Raw genomic sequence first — 18,584 nt, 5'->3', positions numbered from 1 at the left:
AACATGTACGCGTCCTTACTTATGTGGCTTTCCAGCTAATAGTTCTTCTTATGAAGCCACAAAAACGTGGTAGTCAGTAGTTAGTCAGTTAAATAAGTTAGTAAAATAAAAATAAAAACATGGTATTTCTGCAACCATGTCAACTATTTTACATGGCATATCGTATCACCAAAAATGCAACAATGCAATTCACTTTCCTGAAGTTGTACAAGTTGATGCATAACTTTCCCATCAAGACAAGAAGAAAAGGGTGCCGCGGAAAATGTGTGAACAACGGCATTTAGACACGACGGAGCTACGGCAGACGAGGACAGTACGGAACGGACGTAAAGGCACCACACCGCCCTTTTCCGTATTGTCCTCGTCTGTCGTAGCTCCATCGCGTCTGAAATGTCATACCAACCCCACACTGCGTTGTTAGCCCATGACATTTGTTTGTGTGATATACACTAACACAACTACGTGGGGGCTTGAGTGTCTGCCCCACTGCCCCTCGGAACTTTATCATGCTGGGGCAAGGTGCCCTCCAAGCAGTCTATCCAGCTGACACTCAGGACGAATGTTTCGCGAGATATCCTAATGGTCGCGTGTTCAATGTGTAGACAACTTCTCGCTCGTCTAGATGCTCAAGCCACACGACTGCTCTGGAGCATCTTTACTTGGCGACTGCTGCTCCTTGTGTCTTGCAACAATGCGGCCTGTACAGTCATGGGGCTCCCGAGATGTGATACCGCTAGACATATTGAAATATATTTTTGTCTGTCAATTTTGTTGCTTTCCCCCCGCATTTTATTTCCCTCTTTACACATCACCGTGCACGTCGATCTGCGCACTTCTAAAAAAGAACTTGACATGCTCCTGGTCATTCCGAATGATGTCTTCTCTTCTGATTTGTTGAAACTGGACGTCGTACTACTTTCTGTGATACTTCACGTTTGTGCTAATTAGCAGAGAAAATGTTTTTCCGTGTTAGCGCTGCGAAGCAACTATTGCTGTACGCTGTGTACAGGCGTGGACAGAGGACAGCAGGAGGAAGGGTGACAGGGGGCTAGTATGCGTCCTGGGTTTACTTCAGGGCTAAGTGAGTCGACATTCGTCAGGAAAGTCCGACGGAAAACCCAAGGAAAACCTCAGAGAGCACACCTGGTGACAGGACTCGAACCCGTGTCACGTTGTATCAACGAACGTGAAATTGATTGCAGTGTATTCCCTACGAGAAATCGCAAGTGAGAGTAGGTCGAGCTTTCAAAGTAAAAACCCTTAGTAAGTGGTTAGGAATTTTCGTATTTATTTTGAGCCGGAGGACTTCAAGACCTGCATATCGCAACCGGGGATTTCGCAAAAATTCCACGCGTACCAAAAGTGGATCTTTCTCGAGGGCACATTTTTTTCCGGGGGACATATTTTCCAGGGGACATTTCTTCCGGGGACATTTTTTCCGGGAACATTTTTTCCGGTTCCCCCAGAGCACACGCGTCTTTATCTCGTTCCTTTTTCTTTCCAACTAGTTTCTTTGTTTTCTACATGTGGGGGAACTGAACGAAGAACCGGAGCATGGAAGGAGGTGGCACCGCGGTAAATGTTTATTATGTAGGCAAGGGGAAGGAGTGCTGTCGCATCCATTTTACTACGAGGAATTTTTGTCGCACAATAACTATTTTGCAATGCAAATGCAACTTCTTGGATTGAACTCTGAAATCTGTAGACGGATCCTCCGTTTACTCGCAAATACAACGATCGTCTCACGACAAACTGTGGGCAATCAGCGCCGCGTAATGCGATAAAGACAACTGAAATAAACTAGTGAAATGACCACATTTCGTGGCGAAAGATCACACCTCTCGTCATCTCACAAAGCGATAACACGAATCGCAGCCAAATAGAAAAAAAAAAAAAGTTATCTTCACCTACTAGTCACGGCCGCTACTATGCGGAATACGGACAGGTTACATAGCGTATAATTGTCGACTTCCCTGCCATTCCTTTGATTCTTATCATTTTGTGTGCGTACTGTGAGTTGAACTTCTAGTTTCAACAGAAGTGGTAATTTCATAATTCATTTCAAGAAATCCTGTTTCTGTAAGCTGTATTGAGATAAAACTGCTACCGATCGACGCGTGAACAGACTCTTCACAGCTGATTGCAATTATTTAGTAATTGCGTCCATTTTTTATGACGGTTGTTTGACCATTTTGCATTTGAGATATGTATTTTTATATATGCACAGTCTTCGTCACACGCTACGCGCGCGACAGCTACCCCTGTGCTACTCAAACCACGAAAGCACGAAAATCAACTCGCCGTCTTGCGCGACAGTTTCACAAGATTTACGAGACAATCTTCCCTTCTACACACGTATAAACACCGGGTACAATGGCATACAGAAGGGACTCAAGGTCAAAGGGTCCAGTCGGGAGAATCTCGCGCGATTCTCCCTAACGGGGTCATCCACGGAAACCGCGACGGTGGCGCCCCGCCGTAGCAAGTCCGTAAGTAAACTCAAGATGGCTACGTGAAATGATACTTGACAGGCCTATGATCATTTTCAATTTGTTCCTCTGTACTAAAGCATTCACCCTATGAAATATGAAGTTGAAAATTGTTCAAATAGCGAAAATATTCAATATTAACCACGGCTGCGAAGGGCGGCTGCTACGACCCGCCTGCGAGGCCTATAGGGTTGTTGGGCTGGGCCAGAGGGCGCTCCTGATTACGGCAGTCAGCGCCACTTGTGGCGATAGTTCTAAGTTTTCCAAAGTAGCATGTTCTCTGGTCACGCACATGATATGTGCTGTGTCAAAATGGCCAAGCTGTGTTGCGATTTTTATAAGGCAAAAGAGACCGGGGATTGTTTCCCCATCAAGTCGTAAGAAGGGAAACCGTCAATATAGCGGCGCGTTTTTGGCGCATGGCAGAATATTATCGGACACGCTCGAAATACGAGTAAAATGCCGGTGCTCCCCAGGTGCCGATCTACTAGCTCTGAGCGAAACCTAACTGAAGAATAAAGCATGAATGCATACAGTTGGATATCTCTGGTTTCAAATGTTTTACTCGGGTTTACGAAGAAGGTGTGAGAGCCGGTGAAGTAATCATTTATAAAATGAACGCAGCGAGCAGTATACGTACTTGTCAGTAGCCAGTAGTCAGGTCTTTTTATGAGCGTTACATTCCCTCTTTGCTTACTCGAAACCATGCTACCACTTATCACATATCCGTGAGTTTTTTGAAAGAGAAGAATATGGGAGTCAGATCAGAACATTCATCAGAACAAAAATTTAAATGTATTTGTGGCTGAGATTATTGACTTTGATGCACTAACTTAATGGGAGACATGTCTCGAGTGCAATACAACTTTCATAATCCAATGACCAATTGCAATGACTCCCGATGGATCCTGCACAGATCTGATCATTTTTGGATTTACATGTGCTCGTGACATCTCATACTTCTCCTATGCTTGCCATGCACTCGGTGCCTAGGAATTTGTTCCACCTATAGCTGTAGAATATGTAACTAATTTTAAAAAAATAAATGAATGCGTAATCCACATTGCTCATGATTCTCACATAGTAATACGCAGCCCCAGACATAGGTCCACGCAGGGATCCGGAAAAAACGGTCCCGGAAAAAAGGGTCCCCCTGGCACAAGGCGGAAAAAATGGTCCCGCAGGCAGGCGATATAGCTTTGCCATCGCTTAAACACACATCTTGGGTGTGACAGTGATATATGTATTATATTTTGTGAACACGGTGTTTTATTTTCCTCTTTCTTTTTTTGCTTTGAATTTTTAGATAGATAAGTGCTTTATTTAGACATTGAATACATTACAAATTATAAATTGCGTAATGAATTGCGTAGTAGTAGTAGCACATGACTACCCCGCTTGATTAAAGTTGCTACCCCAAAGTTGGCAGTAACTCGATCGGTGCGGGACAGATGACATTAGTGCACAAATACGCTTGGATTTATTCAAGAACAAAAACAGCGGGCAATTACATGTCACACTGCTATAGTAAGACAGGAAAAAATGGTACCGGACCCAGCCGTTTTTTTTTCTCCCGCACATTCTTCTGAATACTCTTAGTACATTCGTGCATACCGTGCATGAACAGTCTATGAACTAGTGCTGAAACAAGTTTTTTATTGGCACTCCCGTGTTCTTTTCTGTGTTTAAGGAGTAGCAAACCGGCTTCGCACCTGGCTGACCTTTCCATGTAGTTATCATTATTCGTTTTTTTTTTTTTCCAGTAAACATATACCCCCCACCCCACTGGTATAACCCGCATACTTTTATTCGAGGCCTCCTCCTGACCACGCCTAGGATAGAGTAGATTACACAGACAAAAAGAACTCCGGCCAATGCCGGAAAAAAGAATGACGTCAAGTGTAAGCGCTAACCGAAGGACAGAAAGCTTTTCACCAGTACCACGCTTAGGCTAGAGTAGGTTACACAGACAAAAAGTTCACTGACCTAGGTCTAAGAACCCCGCCAAAGCCGGAAAAGAGAATGACGTCAAGTGTAAGCGCCAACCGAAGCTACTACCCGAAGCCAGCTACCGATCGAGTTATTGCCGACTTTGGGGTAGGAATTTTAGTCAAGCGGGGTAGTCAGGTCCTATAACTAGGCAATTCAAAGCAAGAAGAAAAAAAAAGAGCAAATAAAACACCGTATTCACAAAACATAATAACTATCTTTGTCTGAGGAGCATCATCTGTCTCACCAAAGATGTGCTTTTGTGCACAAGCGATGGCAAAACCATTCCATGCCTGCGGGCTTTTTTTTCTATGCCTTTTTTCCCCGCCTTTTGCCAGTGGGACCCTTTCTTCCGGGACCGTTTTTCCCGGGACTATTTTTTCTGAACAGCTCAAGTTTGTAAGCTTGCAGAATCACACAGCTATCAGCTTGAGTTTGAATGCAAAAAATAACAGAAAAACAGATATGATACAGGTACGCCCCGGTGTTCTTTGTGCAGTTCGTACATTTTATAACAGTGACGTGGTCCAGGCTTTATTTTTCCCATTCTACGGGATGTACATTCTCAGATATTGCACGGAAGCAGGTGGAAGGTCGTGCACAGCGCATGTAATCACATTCGTCACCCGACGAGTCTACTTTGAAACTTTGCCTCCCCGTACCACCAGGGGAGAAATGCGGCGCTAGTGTCGCGCTGCCAAACTCCAGGCGAACGTCCCTATTGCGAGCATTTGCGAAATCTGCAAGTAAGCTCACAAACTTCATCATGAAATATGTTTTAATTTGACCTGGAGCTAAGATCGTATCTAATCTTTGGAAGTAATAATAATTGAAGTAATAATCGTTAGGGGTGTGCGAATCCGAATATTTTAAGTCGAATCGAATATCGAATCGAATGGGGAAAAAAAAATCCGAATACCGAATCGAATGTCGAATATTTGTGCAAAATTTACAATATGTGACTTTCACACTAAAAGTTCCATTTTGTAGCCCATGGCCTTAGTGTAATTTTTCTGGCATTAACTGTCACAAGAGAGACATGCAATTCTTCTGTTTAAAGCCCCTACTCTTTAATTTTACATGAGAGTGCTTCTTGCTTTCCAAGTGAGCCTACACTTACGGGAGTACTGGAGTGGTTACCTTCATTTCAAAATTTTATGTCGGGCAGTAGCATGTTACATGGATGAGGCTGTAATTGCTTCAGACAACCACAGGACATTTGTGAAACAAACGAATTGGCATCCTGCCTCAGCTTTGCCATGAACACCCTTTAGTTTCTTTGCACTCGCCCTAGGAAGTTGCACTACTGAAATGTTAGATGTAAAGGACATCTTTAAGACACCCTTCTTGTTCGTGGGCTGTAGTCATTATTCGAGAGTCCTAACTTTTTAAAGGCAACCTCACAGACATCAAATCAAAGTCCCTCGTCGGCACCGCTAAACTGCATGTGGGAGGGACGCCACCCCTTCCACAGACGATGTCTACAAAACTAACTTTGGATTCCGTTATCTCAAACTAAACACCGTCCCGCTTGTGTTGGTTCTGCAGCAAGTGCAATTTCGTAAAGCAGGCTTCACCTCATGCACGGAAGCATCAGGTGAAGCCCACTTTCGGGCTGTGTCGTTCATATTCGTAGAATAGTCGAATATTCGAAAATTCGAATATTGGATATTCGATTCGCGAATCGAATAGTTCGAGCGTTTGATATTCGATTCGAATTCGACAACTCGAATATTCGCACACCCCTAATAATCGTTAATAGTAAGTTGGAATCGTTGGTTCGTAAGAAGCCTACCGGAAGTATAATGCTAGCACGGTTACCGGAGCATGTTTTCCTCTCTGTTTGACAGCAAATGCAGTTTACATCACAGTTTGTACCAAACCAGTACAGTTAGTTTGAGCAGATGAGCCAGATTTTTCTCCGAATTTAACATACCGGAAGTTTTTCCAACCAAATTCGCACAAATTTAGAGCACATGTTTATTTACCCAATTTTTAACCCCCGGAATTTACAAAAAATATTTCCCGAAAACTTCAGGCTCTACACATTAATATATCAGGCACCAGACACATAAACTAGCAAACATATGGCAATTTTATTGTGGCATTGTTCACCAAAGTGCACTGCAGTTGAATATATCCAGTATGATAACTGAACAGAGTATGACCGTGCAAGTACAGTACACTTGATTTTTTTAACATGTGTTACCTATATAAACGCACATAGATACCACCTGGGTGGAATTATTAAATGGATAAAATTGAAATCTAAAAATTTACATCATAGTAAATGAGCGCAGGCACTCCCGTCAGTTGCTTGGTGCCAAGACCCCACGCCTAGATGATGCCTCGTGCCTCTTAGCCTGTTTTGCTTTGGGCTTGGTGATATTTTCCTTCATAGTGCCCTTAAAGAAAAACAAAGAATTTATGAAGACAAACAAGTATACAGTCCAACTCCTTTATAGCGAACACCTTTTTAACGAAAATACCACTACAGCAAATTTTTTTTGCAGTCCCGCTGGAGCCTATAGGTCCAATAATAGACATCCTTTTTAACGAAAAAACCTTTACTGCGATTTTTTTTTTGCTGTCCCCCCAAGTTTCGTTGTAAAGGAGTTTGCATGCAGCATATGCAGACCATGTGATGAAACAAGTTTATTTTGCCGATGATGATTGCTCAACAGTAGACCACATGATCTAAATGGCAACAAATCAAAAGAAAATGACAGACTGCAAAAAAAACAAAACAAAAAAAAACAAAAAAAACAACAAAAAGGAACAGAAGCAGTCTGCATAAGATAACTCTAGCAACGTATCCATGCACGTTGCAGTATTGAGATGAAACAAAGCAAGCTGTAATGAAGTCTCTAAAGCACCTGAACCAGAATTTTAGCAAAGCTACAGTGGAGCAAAAAGCAGCAGATTGGCCAATGAATTTCACGAGGATGTGATGTATGACAGAAGTGAAGGACCCGGATCAATCACAAATGCTTTGTTTTCCCATCGCACTCGCACATCACAGGTGCCGTCTAGCGGTAATCCTACTCCTGACCAAGTGCGGAGGTGCACGTCCTTTTGACATAGCTTCGGTCTACTTCAAGACCAGGTTTGTCGGAAGGTTTCCTCGCTGATTAAGGTGTAGGCTAATCCTGAGTCCACTTCAAATGGAATATGTTTCCCATGTACAGTCAAAACCCATGGTGAACTTAGGTGATGCATCTTCTGTGACGGAGTGCACCTGGTGAATGTCGTAAAGACTGTCATCCTCACTTGAAGCATCACTGTTCTCCACACGATGACTCTTACGTTGTTCCTCTTGGGCATTCTTCTTTGAGAAGCACGCTTTCTGTATGTGGCCAGTCTTTTTGCAATACAGTCAACCCTCGATTTATGAACACCCTCGGTTCCCGGAAAAATCGTTCATAAATGGAGGGATTCATAAATCGAAAATTCCGTTAAGTCAGTACGATCGCACTGACGAAACAGTATTTGCGAGTTTGGATTGTGTTTATAATGCAATATATGTTGTAATTTTGCTTTCGACCATGCCTTCTGCTTTACACTTGGTCGTCCTTAACGCGTCCCCGGAAAACCCGTTTGTTGTTCGGATTTCGAGGGGTTAAAAACCGAGGGTGCAATTCCAGGAAAAAAGTTCATACGTTCCGGCATCATTCATAAGACCACGGAATAATTCATTTGAAGAGTTTTTTTTTACCTCGGAACGATCCGTTCATAAATTGAGGGCAAAAAACGCAGGGCAAGTCCTAGTTGGTTCCTAGAAATTCCATTCATTTTTCGAATATCGAGGTTCATAAAACGAGAGAAAAATGCATGTAAAAATTTTGGTTCCTCGTGCTCCTGTTCATAAAACGAGGGAATTCATAAATCGAAGGTTCATAAATCGAGGGTTGACTGTAGCTGCAAACTGTATTGGAGAACTTGCAGTCTGTCGGTTTGTGTTTACCTTTGCAGCGGAAGCATCTGTTGTTTCCTTTCTTCCGTGTCTTGGGTTCACTGCATTTATGGTCTCCCGTCTTCCAGCCGTCGTTGTCTTCCTTAGTCTGAAAATAGAAACGCGAATGTCGTTCTGGGACATCCCACAGATATTGCATGGATGTCCAGATATTCAGGATGTTCACGACCTTGTAAGGATGTCATAGGGATATTAGTGGTTTACTGGGTGTATAGAGTTGTCTTGTGTACTGTTCCGTAGCTCCCCTTGTTGCTTAGCGGCTGCCTCCGCGGCCTTCGCCATGTCATAAGCTAGGCGGAGTGTCAGGTATCGCTCTGCTAGCAGGCGTTGAAGATGTGTATCGAGTAACTTGCAGACGAACCTGTCCCTTAGCGTGACGTCTAAGGGCAGACGTGTCGACGCCAACTGAGAAGTCCGCGATGTGGTTCCGGATGGCGGTGCTGCAGCCACTGCCGTCGTCGGTGTAGCTGTCGATGATGTCTGCTCCGCAGCTGTGGTAACTGGTGTTCCTTGCGCCACGCGCGGTTCGTCCGTACCATCTGCGTGTTCCGCGGAAGGCACCTCGCCGAAATTACACTCTTTGGAAAGAGTCTCGAGGGCTGATACGTAGTCATCAATGGTTTCCGATGACAGCTGGTCTCTTCGGTAAAATCTCGAGCGACCCACCAGCTCCGATGGCTTCGACTCAAAACGGTCACTCAATAGTTGTACAATCTCACTATACGAGACTTGTCACACCGTTCTGGGAAGTACAAGCCGGCACATGATGTCATACGTGTCCTCGCCACAAAATGACAATAACAGTGCGCGTTTCTTGTCGTCACTTGTTATGTCGTTGGCCTCGCAGTAGAATTCTAGCCTGTCGAGCCACGCCGACCAGTTGCTGCCTGCACGATACGCATCGACAGACCCGTGCGCCATCATCCTTCCGCCGTTTTTCGGTGTAATAGCGTGTGTCTACCGGTGAATCCGTTTCGCCCTCGTCGCCAGTGTCGTGTATGACAGAAGGGAAAAACCCGTAGCCTCGGGATGGCAGAGGATTGCCGAGATCAATCACAAATGCTTTGTTTATTCCGCCATGTTTACATCAGAGGTCAGCTCATCGCTCTTGGTCAGCAAAGTCAAGGATAGTCGAGAGAGGAAGACCGAGCACGCCCTCTGGGTGTGATAACTCATCCAAACCGAAACCGAACTTACATTCAGTACACACGTATGCATCATATATAACAGAGAACAAAGCAGTAATGCCTGAAAGAAGAAAGTCACTGAAAATGTTAGCCAGCTGTAGGACTCAAACCCACATCTTCTGGATTGCCGGTCCGGGGCCCTACCAATTGGGCTAAGTTAACACGCCTCCCCAATGACTTCCAAGGGTGAGTCATTTGAAGGGACAAACCACATCCACTCCCTCATTCATTCATTCCACTTTCACTCTTACATGTTTTCTCACTTACGCACCCACATTCATACGACAGGGCGACGCAAGCAGCGTCCGTTGAACATGATAGAAATTGATGTTCTGAGGCTGGAACACAGAAAAAGTGTGTTCCAGCCTCAGAAAATCAATTTCCATCGTGCTCTAATACTTAATGGCATGCCTTAGGATGCCTCAGAGCGCAAATAGCAGGAGGCAACTGCGGGCAAATAATATCTTGAGGTAGTTGCTAGAGCTGCTAAAAATCTAGGCCACTTGTGTTTTATCTAGGGACGTGCCAACCAAATCCTCCAATCCCAGGCAGGGATTAGAGATTCGGGAATCCGAATCCGAGTGCCCAAAATGGCGAATCAAATCTTTCGAATTCACCAACCACGTTTGCTCGTTTCCTTTTACAATTGGCACCTCTGGAGCCCACTGAAAGTCCCATTGACAGGCTGGTGTTTTCTTGTTTGTTTGTTTACATTGCTCTGGACTAAAAGAGGAACTGAAAGATTGGAAATGTTACATTAGAAGTTTAAAAGTCAGATGGTTTTGCTTTTGATAGTTGCTTAGTTATATATATTAATTATTATTATTATTAATTATTATAGTAATAATTCAGACTCGAGAATTTATGTATTTCTTGTAGTCGATGAACAACATGTTAAATAAATTAAGTTTAATTAGAACTATATGGGCATATTTTCTCCCGAAACTGAACTATTATTTAATTTGTTTTTCATTAAGCTAGTCTATCATTCTGCTTCAAAACACTTTTCAAGTTTGTTTTCCCCGGCTTTTTAAACTCTTTTTAAAGAAAGGATTCTAGAGATTTGAAATTCGTAAGATTCATGGATTCGCAGAACCTTCCTCGGATTCGGATAAATTTTGGATTCGTCCCATCTCTAGTTTTATCCCTTACGCACTGTCACCATGTACTGATTCGATAGAGACTGTAGCGAAGCTGACAATATTGCCATCACCCAGCAACTAACAGGTAAAGTAATCCAAAGTACATTCTTTCTAATGACGAGAAACAAGCGTGCAGTCTTCCACAGGTAATAGTAAAAGTGGTATAAGGAGAGTGAGCAAGAATAATCTACATTTTTTGCTCTTGCAGCGTAGTGCATGTAAGTAGGGTCTCTAGTTTTCAGCACTTATTTTTCTGCAAACCTGGAGGGTGTTTATCGGCGTGTATTTGGTTTAGAAAAGCTGTAGTTATTCGTCAGTAATGTTTTGAACGAAAAATAAATTTTAGAATCCAGGTATTTATACTTTGTTACCGGGAAAATGCTTGAATCGGACCTTAGCAGCAAACCAGTAACATATCTATGGGCACTGTAAAGGAGCACCATAAGGATAAACGCTTAGGACTCTTAATACACAGATACATATATCATGCTTCAGTCTGTTATGGCAACATGCTCCTTTCTGTTAGCATCAGGAAGTTTTGAGAATGTGAGGTCAATATTTAAGCTGTTATTAGTCATGGTCATCTGTAATAATAAGTGGAAGGAAGGGTCACTGATCACGTTCAGTGTCCAACCCTCGAAAATGACATTGAAAGTTCCTTTTTTTTAAGGAGAAAATGATTGCTGCCACTTTCCAGCAAGGCCACCCTAGTCTGCAACTTCACGCCATTTTTGGGCTTTTGCGGAATACGGCGATTTTCGAAAAACTTTCTCGAGATGTTTTTCGGCACTTTCCAGCAAATGCCGAAAACGAGAAACCCTACACATGACTAGCGTCTCTTACGCCAAAACCAACTATACAACCAAAGTAGGACAAGCTAACAAAGGTCGGGTGCGTCATGTAAGCTGCATACCTCAGTGGAAGAGGCCAGAGAATCTGTTGAGGAAGCGGCGGATAATTTCCCCTTTGTCGAGCTCCATTCCTAAAAACAAAGTTAAAGAGACAGCTTTTTATATGACACCCAGCACTAAACAATTACAAATGAATAAAGGCTTCGAACTTCCAATGTCCCCATTCATCCAACAGATGCTCATATGCTCTCCAACAACAAAATACAAGGGGCTCATATTACCATGTTTACATCCAGCCAACCAATTTATGAATTCTGTATACTTTATGAGCAGTGTCCTAAGGGACAAGATACTTCCCTTTCCTCATTCCATAAACCGTAAAACGAACCATTCATGAATAGAGTGTTGACCATTCCCACAGTATTCCAGGTATACAAAGTCTAAAGAAGACCATACCTCAGCGTGCATTGTGCCGGATGAGAGAAAAGGGACCGGACTGAGGCGTTCCTCAGCTGCCCGCAGACGCCGGAGGATCACCTCGTCCGGAGAGGTATGTGGGAGCTCGGTGGGGAAGGGGTAGTCCTTCCGTTGGGGAGTGCATCCTGAAGTAACAATGGAAAGCACGTCAAAGTACAATGAAATCACTATTTTGTGCCTCAAAATGTAATGTGCAGTAGCAACCTGAAAAAATGCGCGCTACAATTTGAAATGCTGAAACAAGCAAACAAACAAAAAAAAAACAGCTGTGCAAAGTTCCAGCAAACCCGTGCATCCTCTTTCAACGGAAGTATCGCTGCCTTATTTAGTTCCTGTAAGTTTTGTGAGGTTGATTATATGGGCTACACAGCAGTTGTGAGTGTAACGATTTTGTGACTTGAGGTCGTAAGATTATACTACTGTCACAAACACAAACATGTCCTGGGGGTATATGCTTCCAGCAACTGTGCAATTGCACAGCTGGTGTCTCTGCCTTCAGCAGAATCTAACCGGTGACTATCACTTCCCCCCCAGTTCAGTGTCTGCTCTGCAAGAAACACTGGGATTTCCAATGATCCATGTCTGCAGCCTCTCAGATGAGCAAACGAGAAATTTACACATACCTGTTGGCTGATAAATCACCATGTCCTTTTCAAGTTGAGCAAGCAGGTTCTTACAGCTGTGGACATTGCACGCAACCTCCTCATCTGCAGCTTCAACTAGGGTAGCCGCTGCTTGCACCCGCTCGGTTGTCTTGCGGCAGCTACTCATCAGGTCATTTGTGGTTCTTTCTGATGAAGCCAGGAGGTCACTTTGTGCCAGTGCAGACTTCTTGCTCTGTTCCTCCAGCAGTGTATCCAGCTTGGACATGCATGTCTTGTGGTCTGCCAGGAAGTGGACGTTAGCATCAGCGGAGGACTGCGTCTGGTCGCCCATGGCCTATGGAGAAACGTCAAGGTAAGTTATCGTAACAACCAGAGTGTTTACTAAATTGTAGCCTACAAATTCCCTGGCCTTTCCAGGTTTCCACTGACTATTTTAAGCGAATTCCATGACCAAATCAAAAGGGAACGTGGTGCAAGCTCCTAAGTTTTGACACTTGCCACTCATATCAACAGAACTCAAATACATGTTTCCTCCTTACTGTTCAAGTTTTTTTTTCCTGCAATAGGGAAACTTTGCCTCATTTATGACCCTCGTCTTTTTTTGTTAAAGTTTACTTATTAGCAGACCTGTAAAGTAATTACAAGTATTTTAATTAATGTAATTATATTCTTAGTAATTTATTACCTCCAGAATTACATTCAACATTATGTAACTATAACTAATTGAATTACTTTAGAAAGCAATTTGTAATGCATTCTGAATTACTTTTGAGCTGCTTTGTATGTGACTTTGGAGGACAACCAGTATCTTCTTCTGAACAGACAACATAACAAAGAGGGTAAAAACAACAGCGGCGACAAGGATTTCATCGATGCATCCCCGTCCACAGGTGTTTTCATGATCTGAGACGTGTTAAATTTGAAGTTTCCATTTTTGGCGCATGTGTGAATATTTGAATTCTCGACGTCGCCAATCATTCTAACTCCGTGTGTTAGCACTGTTTTCACGATCTAGAGAAAGCGAAATTAAAAGATTACGCAATATGAGCACGAATGAGCAAATATGTACAGCAAGCGATTATTTCTCAGAACGTTTTGGAGCTGGCGTCCATCGTCACCCCAAGCCAACGCCACGGCGAACGTTAAAATAATATTGCAGCCAGGAGGTGACAAAACAAGTTCTTTTCTTCTTCCTTATCTGCTTGCTATTGAGGCAGATAAAAAATAAGAAATTTCTCTTGTTTCAAAAAAAAAAAAACAAAAAAAAACAGCTATTTTGTAATTGTACAAGCAACTCAACTGCAAATCTACTGTCTACATGCGGCAATCCTTGCTGTGGCGGCTACATTGATGATGTGCTCGCTGAAATTCGCCACGATATGTTGTTGCACACTCGTGCAGCTAAGCAGATGCGCATAGAATTTTTAAAGTCACCTTGAATGTGTACGAGCAAAGGTTTTTGAAATAAAGTGGATTTATGCAACTTGCTGAAAATTTGGACTGCCCAACAATTCAGACTCGTTTCGTGGCTCCTGGAAGTAAAAAAAATTGAACTGTACAAACTGTACGGTAGTGTACTGTACAGCTCCATTAGTTAGCTGTGAACTGTTAGCTGTAAAACTGTTAGTTTTGTGTGGTCCCACTTGTGTCCTTTCAAAAGTAAATCTGGCAAGCTGGGTTGGGGTTCCTCCGGTGTGCCCCACAAATGTACGGAGGTTCCTTGGGCCCACAAAGTTTGAGAACCCCTGATGTAATGAATCACATCTATGAAAGTTTCCCAACCCCTTTAAAGGAGCCCTGAAAGCCATCTAAAAAATTTTCCGTTCCGAACGCGTTGTGGAAGCAGGTAACTTAACATGATGATTAACACGAAAACTTTCTCTGTGCGCGATGTTTTTCGTAGAAAAAAAGACACTTGAACATCGCCGCGCCTGTTCCCACTCGACTCGCTCCTCCGGGTCAAACGAGGAGGAGAAAGAAAAAAACGTCATTGGTGACGTAATAAAAGTTGAAAGCGGCGACCGCGCATCTATACGGGTCAGTGCTGACTGGTTTTCTTTTCTTTCTTTCCGTTTTCTTTCCCCCTGCTTTCTGCCTGTCAAGGGATGAATAAAGGAGGACCTCGATATTCCTGGTCGTGAAACCCCGTTCTCGAAATTCATGTTCTAGAAACAAGGAAAAGGGGAAGTGCTGCTTCGTAAGATGATATGCCGCGATTAAGAACATAACATCTCTATTTAACCACTCAAATTCAGGAATTTTCTGTATGTGTCCAAGTCGTCCTAGCGAACGAAAGACACATTTAGAAGCCATTTGGCTTAGCAGGGCGGCATGTTGGTTGGTTAGTTCTGTGCTTGCAATATTATGGCTGGGTTAGTCACAGTTTGCCGTTGGTAGTTTTCCGCGCGCAACATTTGCATTTTATAGTCAGCTAAAATTTACGCTAGTCACGTCTTGTTTCAGTGCACGCTAATATGTCGTCGGACGCAAACTTAACCGGCGTTGTCGGTCACTATATGGTGGATAAAACAAATAGCGCCGAGCACGGATGAACTCAAACTTGCGTGTCTGCGTCGTCCACATTTGTAGTCTGCATCGGCCAATTCTCGTTTAGCTCGATGATTGGTCAGTTGACCATAAATTGTGGTGGTCTTATGACACTGCTTGGCTATGTTGGTGTGTAACTCAGGCAATGAATGTTCAACTCCTGATGCCACGAAGTGCCGGCGACGGCATATTGCGATATATTTCACTGGATTGCATCTGACAACGTATGGGCAAGAACACTTCTCCAGCTGAATAAGGAATTAACTGAATGGCTAACAAAGTTGCTAGTCAAAGTGACGGGCACTAGTGATCACAGCGAATTAGTGATAGAGCGTATATTGATCTAATGACATAGCGGCCGGAATTAGTGGTCATAGCGATGCAGCGATCATTTTGAGGCGTGAACTGAAGCAGCGCTTTGTGCTGCAGTGTGTTTATACGTATTGCCACCAACAGCACAACAAGAACCAGTCACCACGATAACGAACAGCATACAAAATACAGACACGGACAGAACAGCGTTCAACTGGCACCTGAAGTTTATTTTCATAATCCACCTACTCCGGAAGGTCGCTTTAGGGAAAGCAAGGTCAAGCGGGGAGAGGTTGACCGATTTTTGGTTGACTTCTTTCGGGGAGTTCAATGAGGAGGCCTCTACAATCTCACGGTCTAACCTTGAACAGTATCTGTAGACCAATCTTCGTTTATTGTATCTGATAAACCAAAGAAAAATAAAAAGAAACTTCTTCCGCCGTTGCAGCGGGGTTCCGAGTGAAAAATAGCAGACGACGTTCTTCGAAACCAATCAGGGGCTCCACTTTTCTGACGTCGAAATGACGCAAGCGGCTCGACGGCTCGTTCCGGCTATTGCCACCGTTGCGCACGGTCGCGATTTTCAAAATCGAATTCTGCGATATTTATGCACCTGTTGGTAGTATTACTTCGCATGGTGCATTTTAATAAGCTTACTAACCGCTTGGTTTAAAAAAATGCCAGTGATTAAAGTGCTTTCCTAGCTCCTTTAAGCGATGAGTGGCGCCCAGGGCCGATACCCTACCCCACTGCTAGCAGTAATGAGGTGAAATGTAATATTGAGTCGCCTCACAGTGAGGACCAAAGTACTACAGCGTCCAAAAACTTTAGAAGTGCTTTGAGGGCAGAGCATTGGTGGGCTGGATTTGGTTGGTGGGTGGCACTTTGTTGCTGCTTTTTTGAAGAGAGACTCAGTCTGGACCCGAGGTAGGCGTCCTCAAAAGGGGCAGATGAGGGCGAGGTGAGGTGAGGTGGAACTTCCATAAAAAAATGATTGAGGTGAGTGAAATTTTCAGGAACAAATGCTGAGGAGAGAAATTTTTAGAAAGAGGTGAGGGTAAACATTAGGTGGCAAAAATAGATCTGCCTATTAGATAATGAAAACTTAACTTTTGACTGAATACAAATAAGCTGAACACGCAATATAAAAAAATGAGCTAGCCATGAGGCATTCAGAGTTATGGCTACAAGACATTGAAAAAACTTGTCTTCCTTTGCACTTGACAGATTTTCTAATGGGAAGCTGTTCTTGTTTACATGAAACATTCCCATGAAACAGATTAATTGCAGTTTCACAGTTCAAGATGTGCTTAAAGTGGTTTGGTTATTACTGCAGCATGTGAGCAGGCCATCACCCTTCTTGCTGTTTGAGTATAGGGTCCTAAACTATTTTAAGAGTCATTTTGGAACACCCAAGACATAAGTCGTGTTGCTCACCTGAGTCAGATTGTCAAGCTGAGCTATGCTTTCTCTGTCCAAGTCCACGAGAGCAGCATCTGCCGACGCTTGAGCTTTCTTCAGCTGCAGTGAAGGACATTCAATTGTCACAGCTGCGAGTTCCCAAAATTGCCAATTTGGACCACGTCAACAAAGTAGAATGGCTGAAGAAAAATATCACTGAACATGCACATGAAGCAACAAGTTTACACCCTGTTGAGGTTGATAGCCTCATCTGGCACTTGCAATCAGTGTTGCAGGCACATAAGTAAGGTTTTATGCTGCAGCAAATTCAAACTTCCAAGGCACCGACTTCTAAATTCCGTGATTTTCTGTGGCAAGGAGTCAACAGCTGCTTGAAACAGGAAATGTGGGAACAAAAAATATTTTATAAACTTACAGATTCAAAGCACTGCTGTGGCTCAACGATATCTCGTGCTCTCCTCTAACTTCGTCTACATTCATTTTATACACGCTGAAAGATCTCTCAGCATCAACAGTTTATACGAGTTGACAAGTACCTGATCACAGTAAACGCTAAATTGGGAGCACGCACCCTCATTCCGTTCCGAAACCCAATTACCATATTTGCTCGCATAATCTGGACATTTTTTCTCCCAAAAAAAGTTGGGGTGAGCAAATTGCGTGAGAACGTTCGTCACGATATTCAAACAACGCAAAATTTCAAAATTTTAGTTTGCCGGTCATATAGCTCTCGTTAGAGCAGGTATTGACGTTATCACTACTGTGTGCAAGCGTGAAGGAAGTACCCAAATAGCAAGAGGTGGATCTAGAGGGGGGTCAGAATGTCCTGACCCCCTTCTCAATTTCTGTCTTCACATAGTGTTTACTTGACATAGATCATGTATCTGCAATGCTTGCCAAGGCTGGACCGCCCTTTCACAACGCGCGACCACCTACGGTTGGGAGGCAAAATGCCGGCCCACTACCCGGTGAAATACATCGAGACAATGCTGGCAGACACCACTATAGTCACACTTCACAACCAAAAGCACGCTATGTTTGCCAACTTACACGCGTGCTAGATATCCCCACGCAAAAACACTGGTGCGTAAATTATGCAATGGAACAAAATATGTGGGTAAGGACGGCATGTCAAAGGGCCACGTGTGCCTTGGGGCAGATGGGAGTGTGCACAGCACGAGCTTTTATCTGACGCTCTTTTGCATGAGCATGTAATACTTCCGAGACGCTGCACGTCATGGTCTCCGTCCCCATCGCGCCCCCAAAATGCGTCCAACTCAATTGGATTTCCGCAAAATTCTGTGCAAAACACCGCAAAATTTCGAGCAAAACAAGGGATTCCACAAGATTCTGTGCCACACGGAATGGCGGAAAACCTGGGGCCTTACAGGTACGTCATCATCACTACCAGAACTGTGTCGTGCTTTAGAACCCATCCACAAGTAATTCATGAACAAGTGTTCATCAAGAGAAGACTGGCAACAACACAGCTGTCAGCTCACATTTAGCACTGGCACAACATTCAGCATGGGAAGGCATGTGTCTTTTCTTATCAGACACAGTCAATAACCTCTAACGTTATGTGAGTGT

At 43.5% G+C, this 18,584-nt stretch overlaps 1 protein-coding gene across 2 annotated transcripts in view; it reads right to left on the bottom strand.

Moving 5' to 3' along the window:
* Positions 1–6,554: 6,554 nt before the first annotated feature.
* Positions 6,555–18,584, bottom strand: part of LOC135388284 (kinesin-like protein KIF11) — a 37,587-nt gene continuing 25,557 nt past the window's right edge. For both annotated transcript variants that reach the window (XM_064617724.1, XM_064617723.1), the window contains exons 20-24: positions 17,010–17,093; positions 12,732–13,047; positions 12,088–12,233; positions 11,694–11,762; positions 6,555–6,883 (exon numbers count right to left, since the gene is read on the bottom strand). In XM_064617724.1, coding sequence (XP_064473794.1) covers positions 6,788–6,883; positions 11,694–11,762; positions 12,088–12,233; positions 12,732–13,047; positions 17,010–17,093 — 711 coding nt within the window. In that variant the 3' untranslated portion in view covers positions 6,555–6,787. The remainder of the gene's footprint in view (positions 6,884–11,693; positions 11,763–12,087; positions 12,234–12,731; positions 13,048–17,009; positions 17,094–18,584) is intronic.

Source organism: Ornithodoros turicata, chromosome 3 (genome assembly GCF_037126465.1).
Source record: "Ornithodoros turicata isolate Travis chromosome 3, ASM3712646v1, whole genome shotgun sequence".
Classification (NCBI taxonomy): Eukaryota; Metazoa; Arthropoda; class Arachnida; order Ixodida; family Argasidae; genus Ornithodoros; species Ornithodoros turicata.
This window is presented reverse-complemented; position numbering and strand designations above follow the sequence as displayed.